Here is a 22773-nt window from a genome sequence, read left to right on the forward strand (position 1 = left end):
AACTCAAGTAGGATGTTTTATGAATGAGGGACAATCCATAAATAGACCATCCTTGTTTAATAGCACTAATTACACTTTAATATATTGGTACATAAGTATGAATTGTTTAATGGAGTCCACTGAGTCCATAACTGAAATGTTCACTAGATTCACGGAAATCATAAATGGATTAAAGAGTTTAGGTAAGTCTTATACTAACTCTGAACTAGTGCTAAAAATTCTCAGGTCTTTACCAAGAGTATGGAATGCCAAGGTAACTGCAATTCAAGAAGCAAAGGACCTCAATACACTACAATTGGAAGAACTTCTAGGATCACTCATGACCCATGAGTTGACCATGAAGCAAAATTCAGAAGATGGGGTCAAGAAAAGGAAGACTATTGTCTTGAAGTTTACAACTCCAAAACAGAAAATTGAATCAGAAGAATCTGATGATGAGGAGGAATCTGATGAAGAAGGAATGGCTATGCTCGCAAGAAAATTCAGAAAGTTTATGAGAGAAATGAAGAAATTTCATAAAAGGAAGACCTTCCTCAAAGGTAGCTCGAGTAAGGAAAAGGGAAAGGACAAAGAAAAAGAAAGGAAAACGCCAATCTGCTATGAGTGTAACAAGCCCGGGCATTTTAAGATAGATTGTCCAGAATTGAAATGGATGGCAAGAAAACATAAAAAGAGGAACCTTATGGCTAGATGGATTGAAAGTGAGCAGTCAAGTTCGGAAGAGGAAGATCAACAAGAGACGACCCAAATCTGCTACATGGCTAATGACGATGAGGTAGATTCTAAACTTGAATGTGATTTTTTAGTAGAAGAGTTACATGATGCATTTTTAGAACTGATGGAAGAACACAAGAAGCTAATCAATAAAAATAAAGTTCTAAAAGATGAAAGTCAATCTCTTATCAAAGATAAGCTGAAACTATCTAATGACTATGAAACATTAAGTAGGAGGTTCACAAATGAAACCAAAAATCTAATTGCTGAAAATGTCAAGCTAAAAGAAGATGCAAAAAAATACAAATCCTTAGTGGACAAGTTTACACTTAGTTCAACTAAATTAAATATAATTCTTGATAGTCAAAAAGCTGTATATGATAAGGCTGGTTTGGGATATAAAACAAATAGGAAGCAAAAATACTTAAAGAACATATTTGTGAAAGCCAAAACTGAAAATATAACTTGTCATTGCTGCAATAAAGTAGGACACAAAGCATATGAATGCAATTTTAGAAAGCTTAGCTATAACAAACTGAGTGATAAGAGTAAGCTAAAGTCCAAAAAAATTTGGGTTTCAAAAGGAACATCAAGTATTAACCTTAAAGGATCCAACATGGTTTGGATACCTAAAGCACATTCTTGACTTTGATTGTAGGAGTGTGTTACAGCTAATAAGAGGGATAAACGATGGTATCTAGATAGCGGCTGTTCAAGACACATGACAGGTGACATAGAACAATTTGTCACCTTGGAATCTAAGGAGGGTGGAGTGGTAACCTATGAAGACAATGGAAAAGGACTTATCATTGAAAAGTATAAAATCTATATTACTCCATTCACATTTATAGAAAATGTTTTATTAGTTAATGGTCTGAAACATAACTTGCTTAGCATAAGTCAATTTTGTGATAAAAGTCTTAAAGTCACATTTGAAGCTTCAGTATGCGTAATTACAAATCCAAAAGATAATAGCATTGTACTTATGGGACATAGGCATGAAAATATTTATATGGTAGATCTTCATGATTTAGGCAAAAAAAATGGATTATGCTTAATTACTAATAAAGAAAGGAAAAGTGAAACAAGTTGGCTTTGGCACCGTAGACTAGGAAATGCTAGTATGGACTTAATATCAAAACTAGTTAAGAAGGATCTGACAAAAGATGTGCCAAAATTGATCATTGAAAAAGACAAAATCTGTGGACCATGCTCATTGGGAAAGCAAACAAAATCATCCTTCAAATCAAAGAATATAGTATCAACTACTAGGGCCTTTGAACTCATACACATGGATCTATTTGGGCCTACTAGAACTGCAAGTCTAGGAGGAAAAAAGTATGGACTAGTTATAGTAGATAATTTGTCAAGATATACATGGGTTTCATTTCTTACACATAAGAACGAAGCATTTTCAGCATTCTTGAAATATTATAAAAATATTATAACTGAAAAGAAGCTCTCCTTAATTGCAATTCGAAGTGATCATGGAACTGAATTTGAAAATCAACACTTTGAAGAGTTTTGCAATGAAAATGGTATCTCACATCAATTTTCAGCATCTAGAACGCCTCAACAAAATGGGGTTGTTGAAAGGAGAAATAGGACCTTGGCAGAAATGGCACGCACGATGTTGTGTGTCTTCCAAAGTACTTTTGGGCTGAAGCTATAAGTATTGTTTGCCATATTTTAAATCGTGTTTTAATACGACCTATAACCAAGAAAACTCCTTATGAACTTTGGAAGGATAAGAAACCAACTGCTAAATATCTTAGAGTATTTGGATGTAGATGTTTCATTTTAAACAATGGCAAAGAGGATCTAAGTAAATTTGATGCCAAGTCAGATGAAGGTATCTTCTTAGGATACTCTACATCTAGCAGGGCATACAGAGTGTTCAACAAAAGAACTATTGTAGTTGAAGAGTCAATTAATATCATTTTTGATGAGTCTGATAGTGAGTCTCTTAGGAAAGAAAATACTCTTGATGATGATGCAGGAATTATTGAGTTTGAAAAATTGAATCTTAATGACGTGCCAAATCAAGAAAAGGAAGATGATCGTGTGCCACCACAATCTCAAGACTTACCAAAGGAATGGAGGTATGCACATGGACACCCTAAAGACTTAATCATTGGTGATCCATCTCAAAGGGTAAGAACTCGATCCTCTCTTAGAAATTTAAATGACTATCTTGCTTTTGCTTCACAAATAGAACCTAAGACTTATGAAGAAGCTGAAAATGACATAAATTGGATTAATGCTATGCAAAAAAATTAAATCAATTTAAAAGAAGCAATGTTTGGACATTGACTGAGAGACCAAAGCATAACTCTATAATTGGTACAAAATAGTTTTTTAGAAATAAATTAGATGAAAATGAGGTAGTTTTAAGAAATAAAGCTAGACTTGTAGCTAAAAGATACAATCAAAAAGAAGAGATAGATTTTGAAGAAACATTTGCTCCCGTGGCTAGGTTGGAAGTTATTAGATTACTTCTAGCATTTGCATGCTTCATGGACTTCAAATTATATCAAATGGATGTAAAAAGTGCCTTCTTAAATGATTATATAGAAGAAGAAGTGTATGTAGAGCAACCGCTTGGTTTTGAGAATCATGAATTCCCTGATCATGTATTTAGATTACATAAGGCACTATATGGATTGAATCTATTAAATAATGATTTCAGTAGAGAAAATATAGATAAAACACTTTTTCTCAAGAGAAAAAAAATAAAAATTTGTTAGTAGTACAAATATATGTAGATGACATAATTTTCAGTGCCACTAATAATAGTCTTTGCAAAGAATTTGCTGAATTAATGCAAGGAGAATTCGAGATGAGTATGATGGGAGAACTGAATTTCTTTCTGGGATTGCAAATCAAACAAACCAAGGAAGGCATCTTTATCCATCAAACTAAGTACACAAAGAAAATATTAAAGAAATTTGAAAATGAAAATCACAAGAAAATAGGCACTCCAATGAACCCCACTAGTAAGCTAGACAAAGATGAAAAAGAAAAAAGTGTAGATATAAAGCTCTATAGAAGCTTAATTGGATCTTTGCTTTATCTTACTACTAGTAGGCCAGACATAGTATTTAGTGTGGGAATATGTGCTAGATACCAATCAGATCCTAAGGAGTCACATCTAAGTGCTGTCAAGAGAATCCTTAGATATTTAAGAAGAACCACAAATATTTGATTATGGTACTCAAGAGACTCCTGTCTAAATTTGCTTGCATATTATGATGCAGATTTTGCTGGATGCAAATTAGATAGGAAGAGCACTAGTGGAACATGTCAATTCTTAGGAAATAACTTAGTATCATGGTTTAGCAAAAAGCAGAATTCAGTAGGATTGTCAATGGCTGAGGCCGAATATATAGCTGCCAGGAGTTGCTGTGCTCAAGTACTATGGCTCAAGCAACAACTAGAGGACTATGGTATTAAACTAGATAACATTTCTATAAAGTGTGATAACACTAGTGCCATTAACCTTACCAAAAATCCGGTTCAGCACTCTAAAGCCAAACATATTGAAATAAGATATTATTTCATTAGAGATCATGTACAAAATGGGAATGTATGTATTGAACATGTATGTATCGAGAAACAATTAGCTGACATATTCACAAAACCTCTAAGTGAAGATAGATTCTGCATGCTTAGAAGGGAATTAGGTATATGCGACCCCTTTGATTGAAAACAATGAAGAGAACAAGTTGTCACGTGATACTCTCCTCTCATTTTGAAAAACTATGAAACATTAGTCAAATCAGTTATTTATAGATTCCTTACTCATATATCAGTGTCCCACAAAGATTTGGTAAGGATTGGAAGAAAGGAAGAATTTAAAAAAAAATAAAAAAAAAGCCTGAACTGGGCCCGACTCGAGCCAGAATGGGGTCGACCCCACGTTGAGTCGACCCAAGAAAAATCTGGGGTCGACCCAACGGCGGGACCCTGTTTTTAAAAGAGGGACCCAAGAGCCATTTTAGGACACTGTTTTCATTTGTCCTCTTCCTAAAATTCTATTTTCCACTTTTCAATCTCTTCCAATCACCTCCAAACAGTAGAAGATTGCTTTTCCAAGCCATTGGATCAAGACCTAAGGAAGCATTTGGTGAAAATGGGACCCAAGCGAGCCGTTGCTAAGAGATCCAGGAGAGTTTCACGGCCAACCCTTGTAGATAGACATGCTAGAGATTCTTCTACAGTGCCCCACAAGGTGAGACACGTGTAGAGTCTCCTCCTCCTCCTTCCCCTTCAGTTCAACTTGCAAAATATGCAGGAAGACCGGTAACTATGGGGAGAAGGATCCACTTCGAATTTTTGGATCAAGAAGGGTTCCGTTTGGGGGATTGGATCCAAAGGCAAAGATGGGAGTATCTTTGCTCCCTACATTTGGTGACCGACCCGGGCTTGGTTCGTGAGTTCTACGCCTTCCTAAAAGTTGGACCGGGAGGGCTTGTGTCTGAGGTCCGAGGAGTAAGGGTTAGGGTTTCAGAAGAAAGTTTGAGTGAGTTGCTTCAACTCCCCTACAAAGGAGCCACACTAGAAAGACAAGAAAACAAGTTGAGGGCTCTACAGATAATCTTTGAGAGAGATGACTTTGACTGCTCCGAAAATGTGATTGCTAGCTCTCTATCAGCTGAGATGAGGTTATTGCACAACTTCATAGGTCGGATTTTGTTTCTGAAGAGTGGAAGATTTGATCACATATCTGAGCGAGACATGGTCATTATGGAGCATGTCATTCAGGGTATTTCCTTGAATCTACTAGCTATGATGATCAGGCAGATGCGAGAGGCTATATGCAAACCGAGAGTTTCTTTGACCTATGGTAGGATACTCACCCTGATATTCAGGCATCATGACATATCTGTGGAGGGAGAGATATCTAGGCATCTGCTATTTACTGACACCTACACTGCACGGTCCCTAGTTCGCATGGGTTATGAGAAGGTGAACGGGCAGTGGGTGCGTGAAGGAGTAGGGATACATGCACCAGAGATTGGAGACTCTGTCCCTGAGCATGAGATACCTGCAAATCATCCTACGGCACCTTCAGAGGCTGGACCTTGGTCATCCGTACCTACGGAATGCACAGAGGAGTTTTAGAGTAGGATGACTGAGCTTGTGTCAGCTCAGGTGAGGACTCTTTCTGATGGGATGATGAGCAGGATGGATATTATGACTGCTGAGATTAGAGACCTCAGAGACTAGGTAGGAGCATTAGAGAGAGAGAGAGAGGCTCATGGTCCATCTGTGCCCCGAGCAGCTGAGTCGGAGGTTTCGGCACAGAGTCATCCAGCTCAGCAAGGTCCACGCCAGACTCAGTCCCATTAGGCTCGACCTCCCCTCGCCACTTATGCTAGGAGGATGAGGACTAGATCACAGCTCTTAGATTCTCCCTAGGCCCGATGTTAGCACTACAGTAGTCTATCATGTCTAGTGCCTAGGATTTATCTAGTTCTTATATGCATTTTACCTGATTGATGTATTTTATACCTTAATTGAAGAATATTGTACTTTTGGCATTAATGTACTACAATGTTCCATTTTGATCAATGAAATTTGAATTTTTATTATTTACTGCTTCTACTTATCTATTGCTATACACTTGTTTGATGATAACAAAAAGAGGAAAAAGTAAGAAAAGAAAAAAGTTGCAACATAAAGGGACAAATAAGTTTGAAAATAATAGCAAGAGATAATATTCATTTAAGGGGGAGCAATATGTAACAATGAAATTTCTGAATTTGGCATATACTTCTCTTGCCTCGATACATAACCTGAAACTCTTGCTTTATCTTAAATTTTTGAAGTTTCATCCTTAATAAAATACAAAAGAAAGGGGGAGAAAATCAAAAGTTCTAATTGGCAATATTTGGATGAAAGAGCGGGAGTTTTCACCTTCAAATTTGAAAAGCTGAAATTCAGCAACTTGAGCTCCTTCTAAAACAAAACTCCTAATTTCAATATAAGTATCAATCTGTTCATACTCAATATTTTATAATTATCAAAAAGGGAGAGATTGAGGACGATAGTGTTATTTCGATGATTGACACAACCATTGAGGAAATATCAAATTAGAAACACAATTTAATGTGATACATTTAGAGAATGAGATCGAGATGTCTTCCAATAATTAATAACGAGATAAAATTTTTAATAGAAAAGGGATAGAGAATTCTTAATTCTAATTCAGCAAGATTTCAAGTGAAATATACTCTTTAAGGAAAAACAGTGATTTTCATTGTTAAAAGTATGCAGCACCAAAATTACTTGAAATATATTTCATTGATTATATGGATTCCTCTAACCCTAAGATGCAGCAAAATGTGGAATGAGTCGACCCCAACATAAGTGGAGTCGACCTTGGCACATCATGAAACCATCTGGCACACCCCTGCAAAAATGGCACTGATGAACAGTAAGTGGAGTCGACCCCATGTATGCTTGAGTCGACCCCAGGAGTGGAGCCGACCCCAGAGAACCTTGAGTCGACCCAGCCTCAAGCCTCAAGAAAACAACTCTCTGAAATTTATTGAGAGGGTCGACCCCAAGCTTCCTTGAGCCGACCCCAGATGGAGCCGACCCTAGAAATACTTGAGTCGACCCCAATAGAGCCGACCCCAAGTGAACATGAGCCGACCCCAAGTATATATTGCTCAAAAACCATGTCTCTGGAATTCTTGAGAGGGTCGACCCCACTGTAGCTTGAGTCGACCCTAAGAAAGGTTGAGTCGACCCTAGTGAAAGAAGCTGAAAATACAAGTTTCTGTGGTTACTGAGAGGGTCGACCCTAGAGGAAGTTGAGTCGACCCCAAGCCCAATACACAGTAAGTTGAGTCGACCCTAGTAAAGTTTGGGTCGACCCCAGCACGAGCAAGGGCATAACGGCTAGTTCTGCAGAAGTACCTTTTGACCTCCCAACAGCTAGTAAAGGCTAGTTTTTAAAATCTAACCAATAGGGGGTGACCAATAGATAAAGAAAAGTATTTAAAGTGACACTATTCATCAGAGGAATATACACTTTTGCAAAAAGATCAAAGCTCATTCAAGAAAGAAAAAGTCCTAACATTCTTCATTCAAGTGCTTCATTCAAAGAGCCAAAAGGAAGTGGTTGAGCAGATTCTGAGAGACATTAAGAGCTCCACCAATCCTTGAAGAGTGAAGAAATCTTAACAAAGAAGAGAAAAGTCTTATCAAAGCGATAACTATATTCTAAACTCTTCTTTGTAGTTCATAATTGTTATATTTGCTCATCTAGAAGTTTCAACTTTCTTCTTCTTAATCACCTTGTAAGGTTTGCTGGTGAGCCCGTAAAACCAACGGTGTAGGTTTGTTGGTGAACCCGTAAAACTAACGGTGAAGGTTTGTTGGTGAGCCCGTAAAACCAACATAGATTTTTGGTGATCTCGGAAAACCAAAGTATAAAGATTTTTGGATTCTGAGCCCGGAAAACAATCCAACTGCAATCCGTGGGATTATAGTAAATTTCCAAGGGGACGCTTGGGAAGTGGACGTAGGTGCTTAGGAGAGCACCGAACCACTATACTTCTTGTGTGTTTGCTTTGTGTGTCTTTTTATTTCCACTACACGCACTTAATTAGTATTAACTAAGCGATTCAATCTCTTAATAATTTAATTGGAAAATCAAAAATTTAGAAGATCCAATTCACCCCCCCTCTTGGCTTGTCACTTTGGGCAACAGGAATGACCATCACCAAACCTATCCGCCACTCGGATCCAATCAATCACCATGGAGGAGGCTCCCTTGGGGTACATCCGCTTGGCACCAAGTACCAACCTCGCATAGGATATACCCTCCCAGGCTGCCTGCAGCTAAGCCCCCACTACTATAAGTCCAGGCGTGCGCCGTCCTCCTACTGCTATCATCCTACCAAGATGGTTCCTGATCACGAAACCAACCCCTCCAATCACACCATCCACTGACCTACTATGGTCGAAGTTTACTTTGAGATAGCCAAGGGGTGGGGTACCCAAGAAACAAGGGCAAACTGGGGCGCTGAAACATCATGAAGAGTACCCCAAGTGTCCTTAGCCATCCTAGAAGAAAACACATCGGCAGCCACCAAAACTTCCCTCGCATGTAACACTGCTCTATCCACCACCATCCTCGGTGACATCCTCCTCCCCTCAAACAGACCAGCATTCATGTCCAACCAAATATAGTAGGACAGGTATGCCATTAGAATCCCTGCCTCCGCAGACCAAGGGCTCCACATGGAATCTCTCAGCATGCGAGTTAGGTCATGCACCGAAACCACCGCGTCGGGAAGTGGGACCGGTGACCTCCTTCATATCTTTCGGGCTCTAGGGCACTGCACAAGAACATGCTCGATGGTCTCCTCAACATCTGCACAAGCCTCACAACACTGAGAGATCCGCATGCCACGTCGAACTAACAAACTCCTGGTCGGAAGGCAACCCCAAGCCACCTTCCAGATGAAGAGCGCCACACGGGGATGAATCCGCAACCTCCATATCCAGCCACCCTCAATCTGCCGATCTGGCTTCGTACTGAACATGGCGTGAAGATCTCTCGCTCGCACCCGCGACCGTCCCGTCGGCATCCATACTAGCCTGTCAGACTCCCCCCCGGTAGATACCAGTAGAGTCAAAACCAACTCTGCCAACTGCTCCCCAAAAGTCTTCCGAATCAGCACCTCCCACCAGCCAGCCCCCTCTGAGTCCAGTAAATTACTCACCCTACAGCCTGCTAATCTTGCCAAATCCACCATGGTGGGCATACAGCACATCTGCTGCTCGGTCACCCAACTGTCCTCCAGCACATCGATAGATCATCCGTCACCAATGGCCCATCTGATCTCCGGGAGCACCACCGCAGCTCTAGCGCACATCTTCCTCCAAACCGAAGAGTGGTGACGCCCAGCTCGCACACCTGGTACTAAGGCTCCATACTTGGCCCTCATCAACGAGGACCACATACTCTTCGGCTCTAACACAAATCTAACTGTATGTCTGGCCTCTAGGGCCTCCCGTCTCGCCACCAGGGACTGCACCCCCAGCCCTCCAGACCCGGTCGGCTGACACACAACCTCCCAAGCCACCAGATGGATGCCATCTCTACCACTGCGCCTCCCCCATATGAAACTCCTGAAGAGCTACTCAAAGGACCTCAAGACCACTACTGGAATGATGGCGTTAGAGAGTAAGTAGATAGGGACCGAAGTAAAAACTGATTGAACAAGAGTGATCCTACCCATCATAGAAAGTGTATGCACCTCCCACCCCTCCAATCTGCGTCTGATGCTAATCTCAAGAGCAGTGCAGTCCCTACTCCGAAGCCGCCGGCCGGAAATAGGGATCCCCAAGTATGTCATAGTACCCTCTTGCTCTCCCACCCCTAGAATCTCCAGTATAGAGTTTCTCACCAGCAAACTAGTCCTCGGGCTGAAACTAATAACTGAATTGGTCAGATTGACCCGCTATCCAGACACTGCACAATAATCTTGAAGAATCCGACCTATAATCCGGCCCGCCTGCCGAGACGACCTGACTAGAAGCAAACAATCATCAGCAAAAAACAAGTGAGAAATCGGGGGGGCCTCCGCCACCGGTCTGTAGGCCTCCAACTCCTGAGTGGCCACAACCTGCCTCAGGGATCTAGACAATACATCCGCACAGATAATGAACAGTAACAGAGAGAGGGGGCATCCCTGGCGCAGCCCTCCTGACGACACAAAGAACTAGGATGGCATGCCATTCACCAAAATAACAAAGGAAGGATCATGGATGCAGCCCATAACCCATCTGATCCATGTCTCATGAAAACCAAACCCCTGCATAGACTCCTGTAAAAAGTCCCACCTCATCCTGTCGTAGGCCCTCTCTATGTCAAGTTTGATCCCCATCAGACTCCTCCTCATCGGAGCCCTACCGAGATCAAACATAAACTCTTGGGCAATAAGTACATTGTCAGATATACTCCGCCCCTCCAGAAAAGTCCCCTGCTCCGGACTAATAAGTCTAGAGAGAACACCCCTCAACCTGATGGCGGGGATCTTCGTCGTAGCCTTGTACAGAGTCGTACAAAGGCTGATCGGGCAAAAATGATTCGGCTCTGTAGCGTCCTACTGCTTCGGTATCAAGGTGATGAAAGTCCTCTGCTAATCTGCCGCCAATCTGTCTAGTCTCCTTGACTAGACATAATTTGTTGACAATGATAATATTATACAGTTTTCAAACTTGCTGATTAATGCATTTTTTTTCTCCAAGTAAAGAAAGTTTATAGCTTCTGCGGGAAAATTTTAACCTTTGGATGATAAATTTGATGTCCCGAGAACTTTAGATAATACAAGTGGGTTTTATGTTGTCATAATGTTAGATATTAATAAATCTTAGAATGATATTTGTCACCATTGTAAGGGCAAGGAAACTGAAACTAATCTTATACTGGTTGAAAGGCATGGGTTCCAGTATCATTGATCTAGCCTAAACATGTCAAAAAATTATGATCTTATACCCATATACATATGCATATACATCATATTTGCATTTATGTGTATGTAAGTACACATACATGCATGAGATGACATACTTAGGAACCTTACATGCAAGGTAGATTGATAAGCCCATGGTAGAAATATTTGGTGGCATGCGATTCATTAGGTAGCAAGCCCCGTTCAAACTACTTTACTGCACTATAGAGATCCTATAAAGCGAATTTAACATTTTAATATGGAAGCAGATAGCAAGTGATGGTAGGGTCACCTCTACCTTTATGAAGAGCAAACCAAGGTAGTCTAGAGCCAAGCATCTTCAAAAAATTTGTATGTGTAATAAAAGTAAAGGGCTGCAACTCATTTGGTTCACTTAGAATCTCTATCAACAATACGGAAAAAGTAATAATAGAAGGTAAGAAAGTAGTACGTCTTCATCCATCTGGATAAAAACTTTGGAGAAGCTTAACATGAATGATAACAGCGGCCTCTATTTCATACTAGACCTATTCAGTCCTCCAAACTAGAGTCAGATTCTTTTATCGTTATAGAGATTGGTTTAACTACATATTTTGGATATCTAAATTGGGAGCGTGGGAGAGGATGTGGGTGAAGAGATGTGAAGCTACACGAAAATTTGGGGTATGGAAGTGTACGAAGCGAGCTTTCTAAGAGATTGCAAAGCAAGTGCAGCACCTTTTCTCAAAGATTCCATCCAGTAGGTATACATGGTAGAATGGATATAATATATGTAGTAGGAGGGTGTGCTCGGTATCGAAGTCAGCCAGGGCAGCTAGATGACATTTTTATCCACTTTCATTTCTTGTAATATCCTTGAATCCCTTCTAAATTAGGACTTGTGTTCCAGTCAAACTTAACAATGTGCAACAAGTGGAGTTTGACCGGCATTTTGAAACAACATGCTAACCCAACTGTGATTAAAATAACACCAACAGGTTTGCAGAATTGATATCATCATGTTGCTCGTTGAGGTCACTAATTGATACCTAGAGTGTCAAAATCAGATGTTGTGTAATAATGTAATGGGATATCCAGAAGATGCGCGCACCGGTGATCAAGGGCTTGATGTGCTACATCTTGCTCCTGGAGCCGTTCCAAATATGTATGATGTATTCTAACAGATCGAAAATAATATTATTCTCCTAGATCAGATTATAACACTTTGTTAATTATTTTAAATAAACAATACAAGACTAAATTTACAGTATTGAAGATGTTGACGACTTATAATACCACTATGCCTATTCTAGTTGTATCATATCTGATGCCACTGATGTGGGAGCCTCATAACCCTTTTACAATGAATTTTATTGCTAAAATCTTCAAAAGCAAATGACATATTACTGCCTTGATCTTCAAGTTTTCTATACTTTGATATGCAGGTAAATTCCAACTGGGGAAAATCATTTGTCAGGAACATAAAACACAATGAAGCTCTACATGAATCTTTTTGTCATTTTATTTGTGACGAAGAACTTTAATACGTATAGGTAAGAGTGAAATACAAGGATATACATCCCATGCACAAAACCAATCTTCAAGATTTATTTCTAATCCTATCAAGTCCAAAGGGACCAAGATTTTATCAATAACAGGGAGATGTGCAGAGACCTAAATGGATTAAAATGACATGGTGAATTGGTTAAACAATATAGAAAAAAAAAACTATTATGGGAATAAAGATGAACAGGCAAATGTATAGGAGGTTTGCTTAGGTAGAAAGTTAAAGGTTGCTAGAAGCTTTTCTTCCTACATCTGAACCTGGACAAATTATATACTTGCCTTGAAGTCTCTGGAAATTTATGTTAGAGAACATGACTTTAAAATTTCTAGAAGCAGCAATACATTGAATAGTAGTGAAATGTGATAACATCATACAAAATATCCTAAGAGATCTTTCAAGGTTATCTCATTGGACTTCTACATTTACATCAATAAAGAGGTATGTAGCAGCTGATCATCAAGCAAGATACAAATGACTAATAGATGAGACTGCATGATAAATGTGACTCGTTAAGATCTTCAAACAAGTACTTGACAAGATTATATAGTCTGTGCTGAAACTTATTTTGCATCTTTTCTTTTCATCACATAAGTGCACCTTTGTCTCTTGCAAACTTATCATGCATGAGAAAGTATCTCCTGTAGTCAACTTTGACAACCTAATCCATTTCTTTACTATATTGAATAATCTCATTACTATCCGATTGAACTATTCATAAAAATGGTCAATCATGTAGTTCTCTAACAAACATTTGTTTTAAACAATAGTATTAGGAAAATTGTTAAGTTTCTTATGTAGATATCATCCATGTTTTCCTTTATTCATTATCATATCATTTACCTAACGATAGTAATAACCGATGATAACAGGTGTGGCCATTGGAGCTGGATGGCAAGCATTGGTTGCATATGCGAACATTGCTTGTTATTATATATTTGGCATTCCCCTAGGCCTTATAATGGGTTATAAGCTTGACATGGGTGTTCGGGTAAATACTCTTCTCTTGCTCCTACTGTTGCAACTGGCTATTAGCTCACAATCGGTAGCAGTAGATTTCAAGACTTGAACGTATTAGCTTCCTCCATTATTGGGCCTCTAGCTCAAACAGTATGTAACATGAAAGAAACTAATGATTGTTACCTCAAAGAATTTCCAATTTATACCTTATCGACATCACTCTAACTGTGAGGCATATCCCAGTATTTTCTTATTTTTGCTTTTGATTAACTTTAATTTCAGGGAATTTGGTTTGGAATGTTATCAGGCACTATCGTACAAACACTAATCCTATTCTGGATGACATATCGGACAAATTGGAACAAAGAGGTACATAGCTTACATAATTTTTTGTACTATCAATACTGGTGTTCTTTAATATTTTGTCAAAAAATATATAAATTGAGATCTTATCTAGTAGCAGATCCAGTAGTAAGAGAACAAACAACACATTAATTTTATTCAAAGGTAGATGATTCAGTTTGGCCCTCTAAGTCAGCATGCAATGTCTGGTTTCTCACACAATACAAAGTAATCATCAAGTTGTTCTATTTATGTTGATATTTCATTATCAATTCACATCGATATATCAGGTTCTGTAGAATCTCATGTTTACCAGATATATGTATCATCAAAAATGATATTGCATTGCAGGCTTCAATAGCTGAGGAAAGGATAAGAAGATGGGGTGGAGAACCAGAAGTAAAGACAATGCTCTAGAGGATTGAAATAAAGGGCAAATAAGGCACATGAGTGGCCTTCAGGAATTCTCTTTAAAATTTTAGTTTATTTTTTTGAGTAGCAAACAATGTGTAACAAACATTTCGTTCACTGATCTGATTCTTACAAAAGGAACAACTTCTTTTTGGACTTCATCTCCTCCTTATACAAGCAGAAAATAGGCAAATATGTTCATAAATAACTTTCACGCTTTATATACATACATATATGTACGTATATATGCATATGTATATGCATGTTTTATATATATATATATATATATATGTATGTATGAATGTATGTATGTATATGTATATGTAGATATATAAATAAATACTTACATACACACACACATACATATACATACATACATTCATACATACATACATACATATATATATATATATATATATATATATATATATGAACATACATACATACACACATATATACATATACACATATATACATGCAAGCATATACATATACATATACATACATATACATATAAATAAACACACATACATATATACAGACATACATAAACATATACATATACATACATATACATATACATACATAGATAGATATATACATACATAGATATATACATACATAGATATACATATATACATGCATATATACATATATACATGCATATATATGTACACACATATACATACATATATACATTGTTGACTCATGGATTGATTTTGATGATTACAAAATATTCGAATAGGTTACGAATGATTGTACGTTGTAGAGCAGTTTAAGTTGTTTTTCAGGGAAGTCTTAGAAGATTGAATGTTTAGGAAAGTATGGAAAAGTTTTAAAAACTAAATTTTCAAGTTAGAGACAAGTTTGAAGAAGTTTGGAGGCTGCTAAAGCACAAAAACGGATTCTAGTTGGCTAAGAGTCGATTTCAATGTGTTCACCAGACGAAATGATGAAGAGTTAACACTTTGATCACCCAGAGTCAACCCAGGGTCTAGGAGTCAACCTCCAGGTCAACTCTAGCACTTTGGAGATAAGCAGAACACCTGGCACAGACAAGGAGTCGATGTGCAGGTCGGCTCCTTACATGCCATAGGAGAGAAATAGAGAGATAAAATTTCTGGTCTCTTTAGGAGTCAACCTTGAGATCGATCCCTAGAGCAGGAGTCGACCTGCAAGTCACCCCTCTACTCCAACAGTGTAACGGCTAGTTTTTTAGCAAGAAAGATGTGCATTTAGTAGCTTCTAACCACTCTCTAATGATCATCAATGACTAGTAATCACTCTCTAGCAACTTCTCTTTGTAAATAGGCTTCCAAAGGTGCAAAATAAGGAGAATTAAGAGAGAAATCATTCAAAGCAAGAAGAGCATTCATTGAGTGAGAGGCATTCAATGCAACTTTAACAATTACTTCAAGAGCATTCATTGAGCATTCCTGACTGAAGTGCACACCAAAAGGCTTCTTCTGACGATTCTAAAGAGCTTTAATGGGTTTTATTTCTCCTTATTAAGGAGTTTTTATTGTATTCATTATATATTCACTCTTTTATTATTGTATCTCTTTCTATTTGTGGGGATAAGTTTTGGTTGTGCTGAAACTTAGAAAAGGTTGATCCATACCTGAAAAAAGAGTGTGTATGGTTTTCTTATGCCCGAGAAATAAGTGATAGTTTGGAAAGAGCTAGGTTATTTGGTAGGTGATATCGAATGTTGTAGTCATTTGCAGACATTTAGTGGACTAGAATTCCTAAGTAGGGAGCTTGAGGAATGGATGTAGATGTTAGGTCTTGCATTTGTGGTGTTTTGATTATTTTCATTATGTATTTCATTTATTATTTTGATTATCATTTATTCTATTCATTGCAGATCACATTCACATTAAAAAGTTATTATTCTATTGCACTTATAGTTCATAAATTTTTGAAAAGCCCAATTCATCTCTCCTCTAAGGTTGTATGGTTGGGCAATAAGTGGTATCGGAGTTTGGTACTCTAATCCCACGTTGACCTAACCGTCAAAAGTAAAAGATCTATAACATCCCTAATTAGATCCTCTCTGGCCGAGGGACAGTGCACTAATAACCTCCTCTCTTGAATAGCCAAACTACACTTATTGGAAAGCACGTGTGAAAATCTTTATTCAAGCACTCGATTATGATATATAGAGTATCATAATTAATGGACCACACACACCTACTAAGTTGATTAATGGTGTGCACACTCCCAAGTTTGAAGGTGAATGGGATTAGTTTGATAAAAAAATGGCTCAGCTCAATGCTAAAGCTATGAATATCTTGTATTATTCTTTGGATGCTAATGAATTTAATAGAATTTCAACTTATAGTTCTGCAAAAGAGATTTGGCATAGACTGGAGGTAACTCAAGAAGGCACTAACCAAGTTGAAGAATCTAAAATTAACATGCTTGTACATAAAAATGAACTCTTTAAAATGAAATCTAATGAGTCAATTTCTAAAATATTTACATATTTTACTGATATTATTAATGATCTTAAAAGTCTTGGCAAATCTTACTATAACAGTGATCTTATGGTACTTAGGTTATTACAAAGATTATGGAAGACGAAGGTCGTGGTGATCCAGGAAGCAAAGGATTTTAACACTTTGCCATTGGAGGAGCTCCCTGGCTCGCTGATGATGCACAAGTTAACCATGAAGAAGAAGCAAAGAAGAAGACTATTGCTCTCAAGTCTACAGAGCAAGAAGAAGACGAAATGAATCAATTGAAAATGGTGATGATGATAAAGAATTGGCTCTAATCACCAGAAAATTTAAAAGATTCATAAGGAGAGGAAGACAAGAAATGAGAAAGAGGCCTATGGCTAAAAGGGAAGCCTAGCAAAGAGAAGGAGGAGTAGTCATTTGTGTCCTATAAATGCAAGAAGCCTGGTCACTTTAAAGCGGACTGCCCACTACTCAAGCAAGTTCCCAAGAAGTCAAGGAAGAAGGCAATGATAGCTACATGGAGTGATAGCGATGATTCTAAATATATTAATGATTTTACTTTTGATGATTTATTAAATTAATTAAAGAAGCTAGGACTAAAAAATAAAGATCTGAAAATAAAAAAATCAATGTTTGACAAATGAAAAGATAGAAATTTCAAAAGAAAAGATATTGTTAATAAAAGAAAAATAGAACTTAAAGAAAGAAGTAGATAGGTTTAAACCAATTATGAAAAAAATTATTTTTAAGTTTGGAAAAGCTACAAATTGTCACGCCCCGGACCCGGATCCATGACACGGCCGTGCTATTGCCGACTATCGCCCACAGTAGCACGCAGCCTCATACAGGGGTAACAGGTAGCCAAAAGGATTCAAACTTATATATATATATTAAAAGTTTGCAGTACAACCTTCAAGTTTGAAACCAAAAAAAATACAGAGCTTCTATGCTATTCAAATGTACAAAAGTATATAAGCTTCTCCAAAAATACGAAGCTCTGTAACAAAATAAAAACATATCTGATGGCGATCACTGATGAGGATCTGAAAGAAAACGAAGCATAAACAGATGTGAGCTACACGGCTCAGTAAGTAATCCTGCATAATCCTACCGGATCAACCAGTAGGCTAAACATGTAAATCAGGGTTTGAGAAGCTGACATGCATGTTTATCTAATAATCATCATGGCATAACATGTAAGCAAATTAAACAAAGCAGTAGTGCAAATCACAAAAATTTTCATAATATATGCATATCAAACCGTGCCCCCGGCATGCCGTGGTCTTTTTTCTCTCGGATGCTACTACGAAGTCAGACTCGACCACTGGCGGGGCCAGCTCAGTTACTATTCAGCCACTGGCGGGGCAGGCTCAGTTACTATTCAGCCACTGGCGGGGCAAGCTCAGTTACTATTTAGCCACTGGCGGGGCAGGCCCAATTCCAATTCAGCCACTGGCGGGGCAGGCTCAGTTACTATTCAGCCACTGGCGGGGCAGCTCAGTTACTATTCAGCCACTGGCGGGGCAAGCTCAGTTACAATTCAGCCACTGGCGGCTCAGTCATTCTCAGTAGCATCTTTGAGCCCATTATAGTGCCTCTGGGCTAGCTAAGACTTTATAAACTTACATGCATGATTAAAATATCAGTATCATCATGTTGCATACATAGCCATAGCTTCTGGGATCATGCAAGTTACTTATGCATTGTAACATATCATGCATGAAACATATATACTTAAAATAAATGCGTAGGAAACATTAATGACATGATCCATAACAGGATTAGGACAGGTTACTTACATTCTTCACTAATCATGCATACAATTCAAATTGTATAAAAAAATACTGGTTCATCTTATAAAACGTAATACAAGATCTACGATAGGATTAAGACAGATTACTTACAGCAAATTCGTTATCCAAGGTCTTGGTGGCAAATCGTTGATTCCTAAAACCACATTATAGGAATCATATTATTCTCTATTTATTATAGAATTTGGTTTATCTTATCATGGACTTGCTTGGGTCCCAACCAAGGATCTTAGCCCATTTTAATTTAGCCAATTTGAAGCCCTTGGTGTTCATTTAAAGCCATTTGGGTCCATATGGTTAATTGGGCTTTTTAATGACAGGGTTGGGCCTGATTTAAAACTAAGTCCAGCCTCTTTCAGCCAATTAGGCCCTCTGCCAATTTAATTAGCTTGGACTGGGCCTGATTTACAATTAATTGGGCCTGCTGGGATTACTATTGCATAAATGGGGGTTCAGGCCCAGCTCAATTGGGTTTAATTTAACCCATTTCATTCAATTGGGCTTGGTTCAGTTCCTATTGGGTTTGGATTTAGCCCAATCTACTTAATTCGGGTTCAATCAGGCTTGATTGGGTTCAGACTCAACACCAATTAGGCTTAATTGACCCGTTTAACTCGATTGGGCTGGAATCAATCCCTCATCGGACTCACCCAAATCGAATTAAAGGATTTAGGCCTAACGGGTTTTGGATCCGGACTCGGATCCGACCCGCTAGGCAGACCCGTTAAGGGCCTTTTCCAGGGGGTTCCAGAGGCTTCCGCCTCTTTCGCGCGCCCCTCTCCCTTCTTCGGCCTCCTCCGCCTCCGGTCCCTCCCGCTCTGGCCGAAGCCCCTTCCCGGCCTCCTCCGCCTCCAATCCCTCCCGCTCTGGCCGAAGCCCCTTCCCGACCGTCTTCTCTCCTTCGCGGACGACCGGGGGATGCAACGCCCCCCGATCCACCGGCCGAAAAAGGGTGCTCCTCCCTCGGGCAACGGCGGCGGGAGGCCGGCCCCTTCTTCCCTTCTCCGAAGTGTTGCCGGAGAAGAGGGGGGAAGGGCCGGGAGGTGAGATCGAGGCCGGACCTCCTCCGAGGGGGTCTTCACCGGCTCCGACCACGGCTAGGTAAGGCCGTGGCCCGAGGTAAGTATTTTAATATTTTTTTTTTTGTCTTTCTTCTTCTTCTGTTTCCCTCTTCCCCCTTTCTCCTTTTTCTTGTGGGGGTCTCGCCACCACCTCTCGGCCGGCGGAGAGGTGGGGCTCGGCTGGGGCTGGCGGCCTTGAGGCCGCGTTGTCGCCGGCACGGCAGACCCGGCGGCCCTTGGCTGCCCCTCAGCCCTAGGGCAGCCATGGCCGGGGCCTGTCACCCGCAGGCTGAGTCCGGCTGGGCTCGGCCCGGGTGGCGTTGGGCTCGGCTTGGGCCGTTCTCAGGCCGGCCCGCGGCCTGTTGGTCCGGCCCGCAGCCCGTGGGTCCGGCCCGCAGCCCTCCTCCTGTTTTTCTCTCCCGTGCCGGTCTCCTCCTCTCTGTGCCAGTCTCCTCCCCTCTGTTTCATCAGTGAAACAGAGGGGAGAATACCCCACAGAGGGGTACCTCCACTCTGTCCTTGCCTAGAGACCCACTTACAGAGCCTTACCTTGATTCGGTTGACTGGAGTTGGGCAGTATCTCCTTCTCGGCAACTCCCTCCTTCCTCTCCTAGGGCTGCAGGGTCCCTTCCGCCTCCAGCTCCATGGCTTGGCTCTCTGGTGCAGTAGATCCAGAGGGTTAGAGGTTTAGGGAGGGTACATTCAATTCGGGGTTAGCAAATCTTAGGGGTTTTAAATACAGGGCTTATGACTTGACCCCAAAGGAGAGGTGGCGTTCTCTCCTTCCTCACTGCTCCGGAAGCCACCAGCTGCCCCTCCTCCTCAGGCCAGCTCACAGCTCAGTTGCCGAGGGGGAGGAGGTGGCGGGCTCCTGTTTTGCATGCCGGTGGGGGTTTCTCCGTTGGCCATCTGGTGGTCTTGTCTTTTCAGCCCTCAGGCGGGAGATTATGGCCATCTTGGGCCAGTTAACCCCTCCCTGGCCCAATACTATTCAACTGGGCCCTACAGTATTGGGCCCGGTCTGTATTGGGCCCGGACATTACATCCTTCCCCCCTTAAATAAATTTCGTCCTCGAAATTAAGCATACCTTGGTTCTCGAAGAGCTGAGGGTAACATTGTCGCATCTCTTCTTCCAATTCCCAGGTGGCTTCCCTTTCAGTGTGATTGGTCCACTGGACCTTAACGTAGGGAATGGTGCGCCTTCGGAGGATCTGCTCTTTTCTGTCGACGATGCGCAGGGGAGCCTCCTCATAGGTTAAATCTCTATTTAATTGCAGAGGCTCATGTGGCACCACATGGCTGGGATCCGAGATGTACCTCCGCAGTAGTGAGATATGGAAGACGTCGTGTACGCCCGATAGCTCCGGGGGTAGGGCCAATTTGTAGGCAACCTTGCCTATCCTGGCAAGAATCTCGAATGGGCCGATGTAGCGAGGACTTAGCTTGCCGTGTCTTCCGAATCGGGTGATACCCTTCGATGGAGAAATTTTTAGGAAGACAAAGTTCCCCTCCAAAAATTCCAAGGCCCTTCTTCCTCTATCAGCCCATCTTTTCTGTCTGTCTTGGGCAGCCTGAAGCCTTTGCTTAATTAGTAGTACCTTGTCTCTGGTGTGCTGGACCAGTTCGGGGCCTAGCATTTTTCGCTCCCCGACATCATCCCAGTGTAAGGGGGATCGGCATTTTCTCCCATAGAGAGCTTCGTATGGGGCCATCTGGATACTGGAATGGTAACTATTGTTATAAGCAAATTCCACCAGTGGTATATGACTATCCCAATTTCCACCTAGGTCCACAGTGCAAGCCCTCAACATGTCTTCCAGAGTTTGGATTGTCCGCTCTGACTGGCCGTCAGTCTGGGGGTGGTATGCTGTACTGAGCCTCAGCCCGGTGCCCATGGCCTTCTGAAAGTTTCCCCAGAATCTGGACACGAATCGGGGGTCACGATCAGAAATGATACTCACTGGTACTCCGTGCAGGCGTACAATCTCGTCGATGTATAATTGGGCCAGCTTGTCTAAAGGAGTACCAATTCTGAATGGTAGAAAATGAGCCGATTTTGTGAGGCGATCAACAATCACCCACACTGCATCATTCTTTCTCACCGTTTTGGGGAGTCCTGTAACAAAATTCATCGTGATGTGCTCCCACTTCCATTCAGGAATTTCTATTGGTTCCAGCAACCCTGCTGGCCTCTGGTGCTCTGCTTTTACTAGTTGACAGGTCAAGCATCGGGCCACAAACTCAGCTATCTCTCTCTTCATCCCCTTCCACCAGTAACGTTCCCGAAGGTCCCGGTACATTTTAGTACTGCCTGGGTGAATAGAGAAACGGGATTGGTGGGCCTCTTCCATGATTTCCCTTCTTAGGTCAACATTTGCCGGTACACACAGTCGGTGGCCAAACCTTAGAGTGCCATCTGGGTGCATTTGGAGCTCGGGTCGCAACCCTTTCTCCACTTCATCCTTGAGCTGGCAGATGTGCTCATCAGACTGCTGGGCAACCTTTATTCTGTCGATCAAGGTTGGTTGTATACTCAAAGCGGCCAGCAAACTTCTTGTAGTTCGGGTAACCACCTCAACCTGCAGTTTATCGAGATCCCCCTGAATCTGTGGTTGAGTGGTGAGTAATGCGGCGGAGCCCACTACTGATTTCCTGCTTAGGGCATCAGCCACCACGTTGGCCTTCCCTGGGTGGTACTTAATGCTCAGGTCATAATCCTTCAGGAGTTCCAACCACCTTCTTTGCCTCATATTCAATTCCTTCTGGGTGAATATATACTTTAGGCTCTTGTGGTCGGTGTACACTTCACAGTGTTCGCCATACAAATAATGTCTCCAAAGTTTCAAGGCGAACACTACCGCGGCCAACTCCAGGTCATGTGTCGGGTAGTTCTGTTCATTGGGTTTCAGCTGTCTCGAGGCATAGGCTACCACCTTGCCATCTTGCATCAGCACACAGCCTAGCCCGTTCTTGGAAGCATCACTGTAGAT

General features: G+C 40.8%; 1 protein-coding gene across 10 annotated transcripts in view; it reads left to right on the forward strand.

Annotated features, from left to right (window-relative positions):
* LOC103724117 (protein DETOXIFICATION 29-like) overlaps window positions 1-17600 on the forward strand; it is an 86581-nt gene extending 68981 nt beyond the window's left edge. Inside the window, exons 6-10 of one of the 10 annotated variants that reach the window (XR_016400215.1) lie at window positions 226-775; window positions 2714-2868; window positions 13605-13723; window positions 13975-14061; window positions 14386-14606. Coding sequence is in view for 5 of the 10 variants with exons in the window: in XM_039118903.3 (XP_038974831.3) it covers window positions 13605-13723; window positions 13975-14061; window positions 14386-14451 (272 nt within the window). In the remaining 5 variants the exon portion in view is untranslated. Of the gene's footprint in view, window positions 1-225; window positions 776-2713; window positions 2869-12613; window positions 13843-13974; window positions 14062-14385; window positions 14607-17005 lie in introns of those variants that run through there. The other 9 variants (XR_016400214.1, XR_016400213.1, XR_005508280.3 and 6 more) reach the window with 9 other exon arrangements.
* Window positions 17601-22773: the final 5173 nt, after the last annotated feature.

The sequence above is a fragment of the Phoenix dactylifera genome, chromosome 4, assembly GCF_051530095.1.
Source record: "Phoenix dactylifera cultivar Ajwa chromosome 4, Ajwa_hap1_PhDact_Kaust_v1.1, whole genome shotgun sequence".
In the NCBI taxonomy this organism is placed as follows: Eukaryota; Viridiplantae; Streptophyta; class Magnoliopsida; order Arecales; family Arecaceae; genus Phoenix; species Phoenix dactylifera.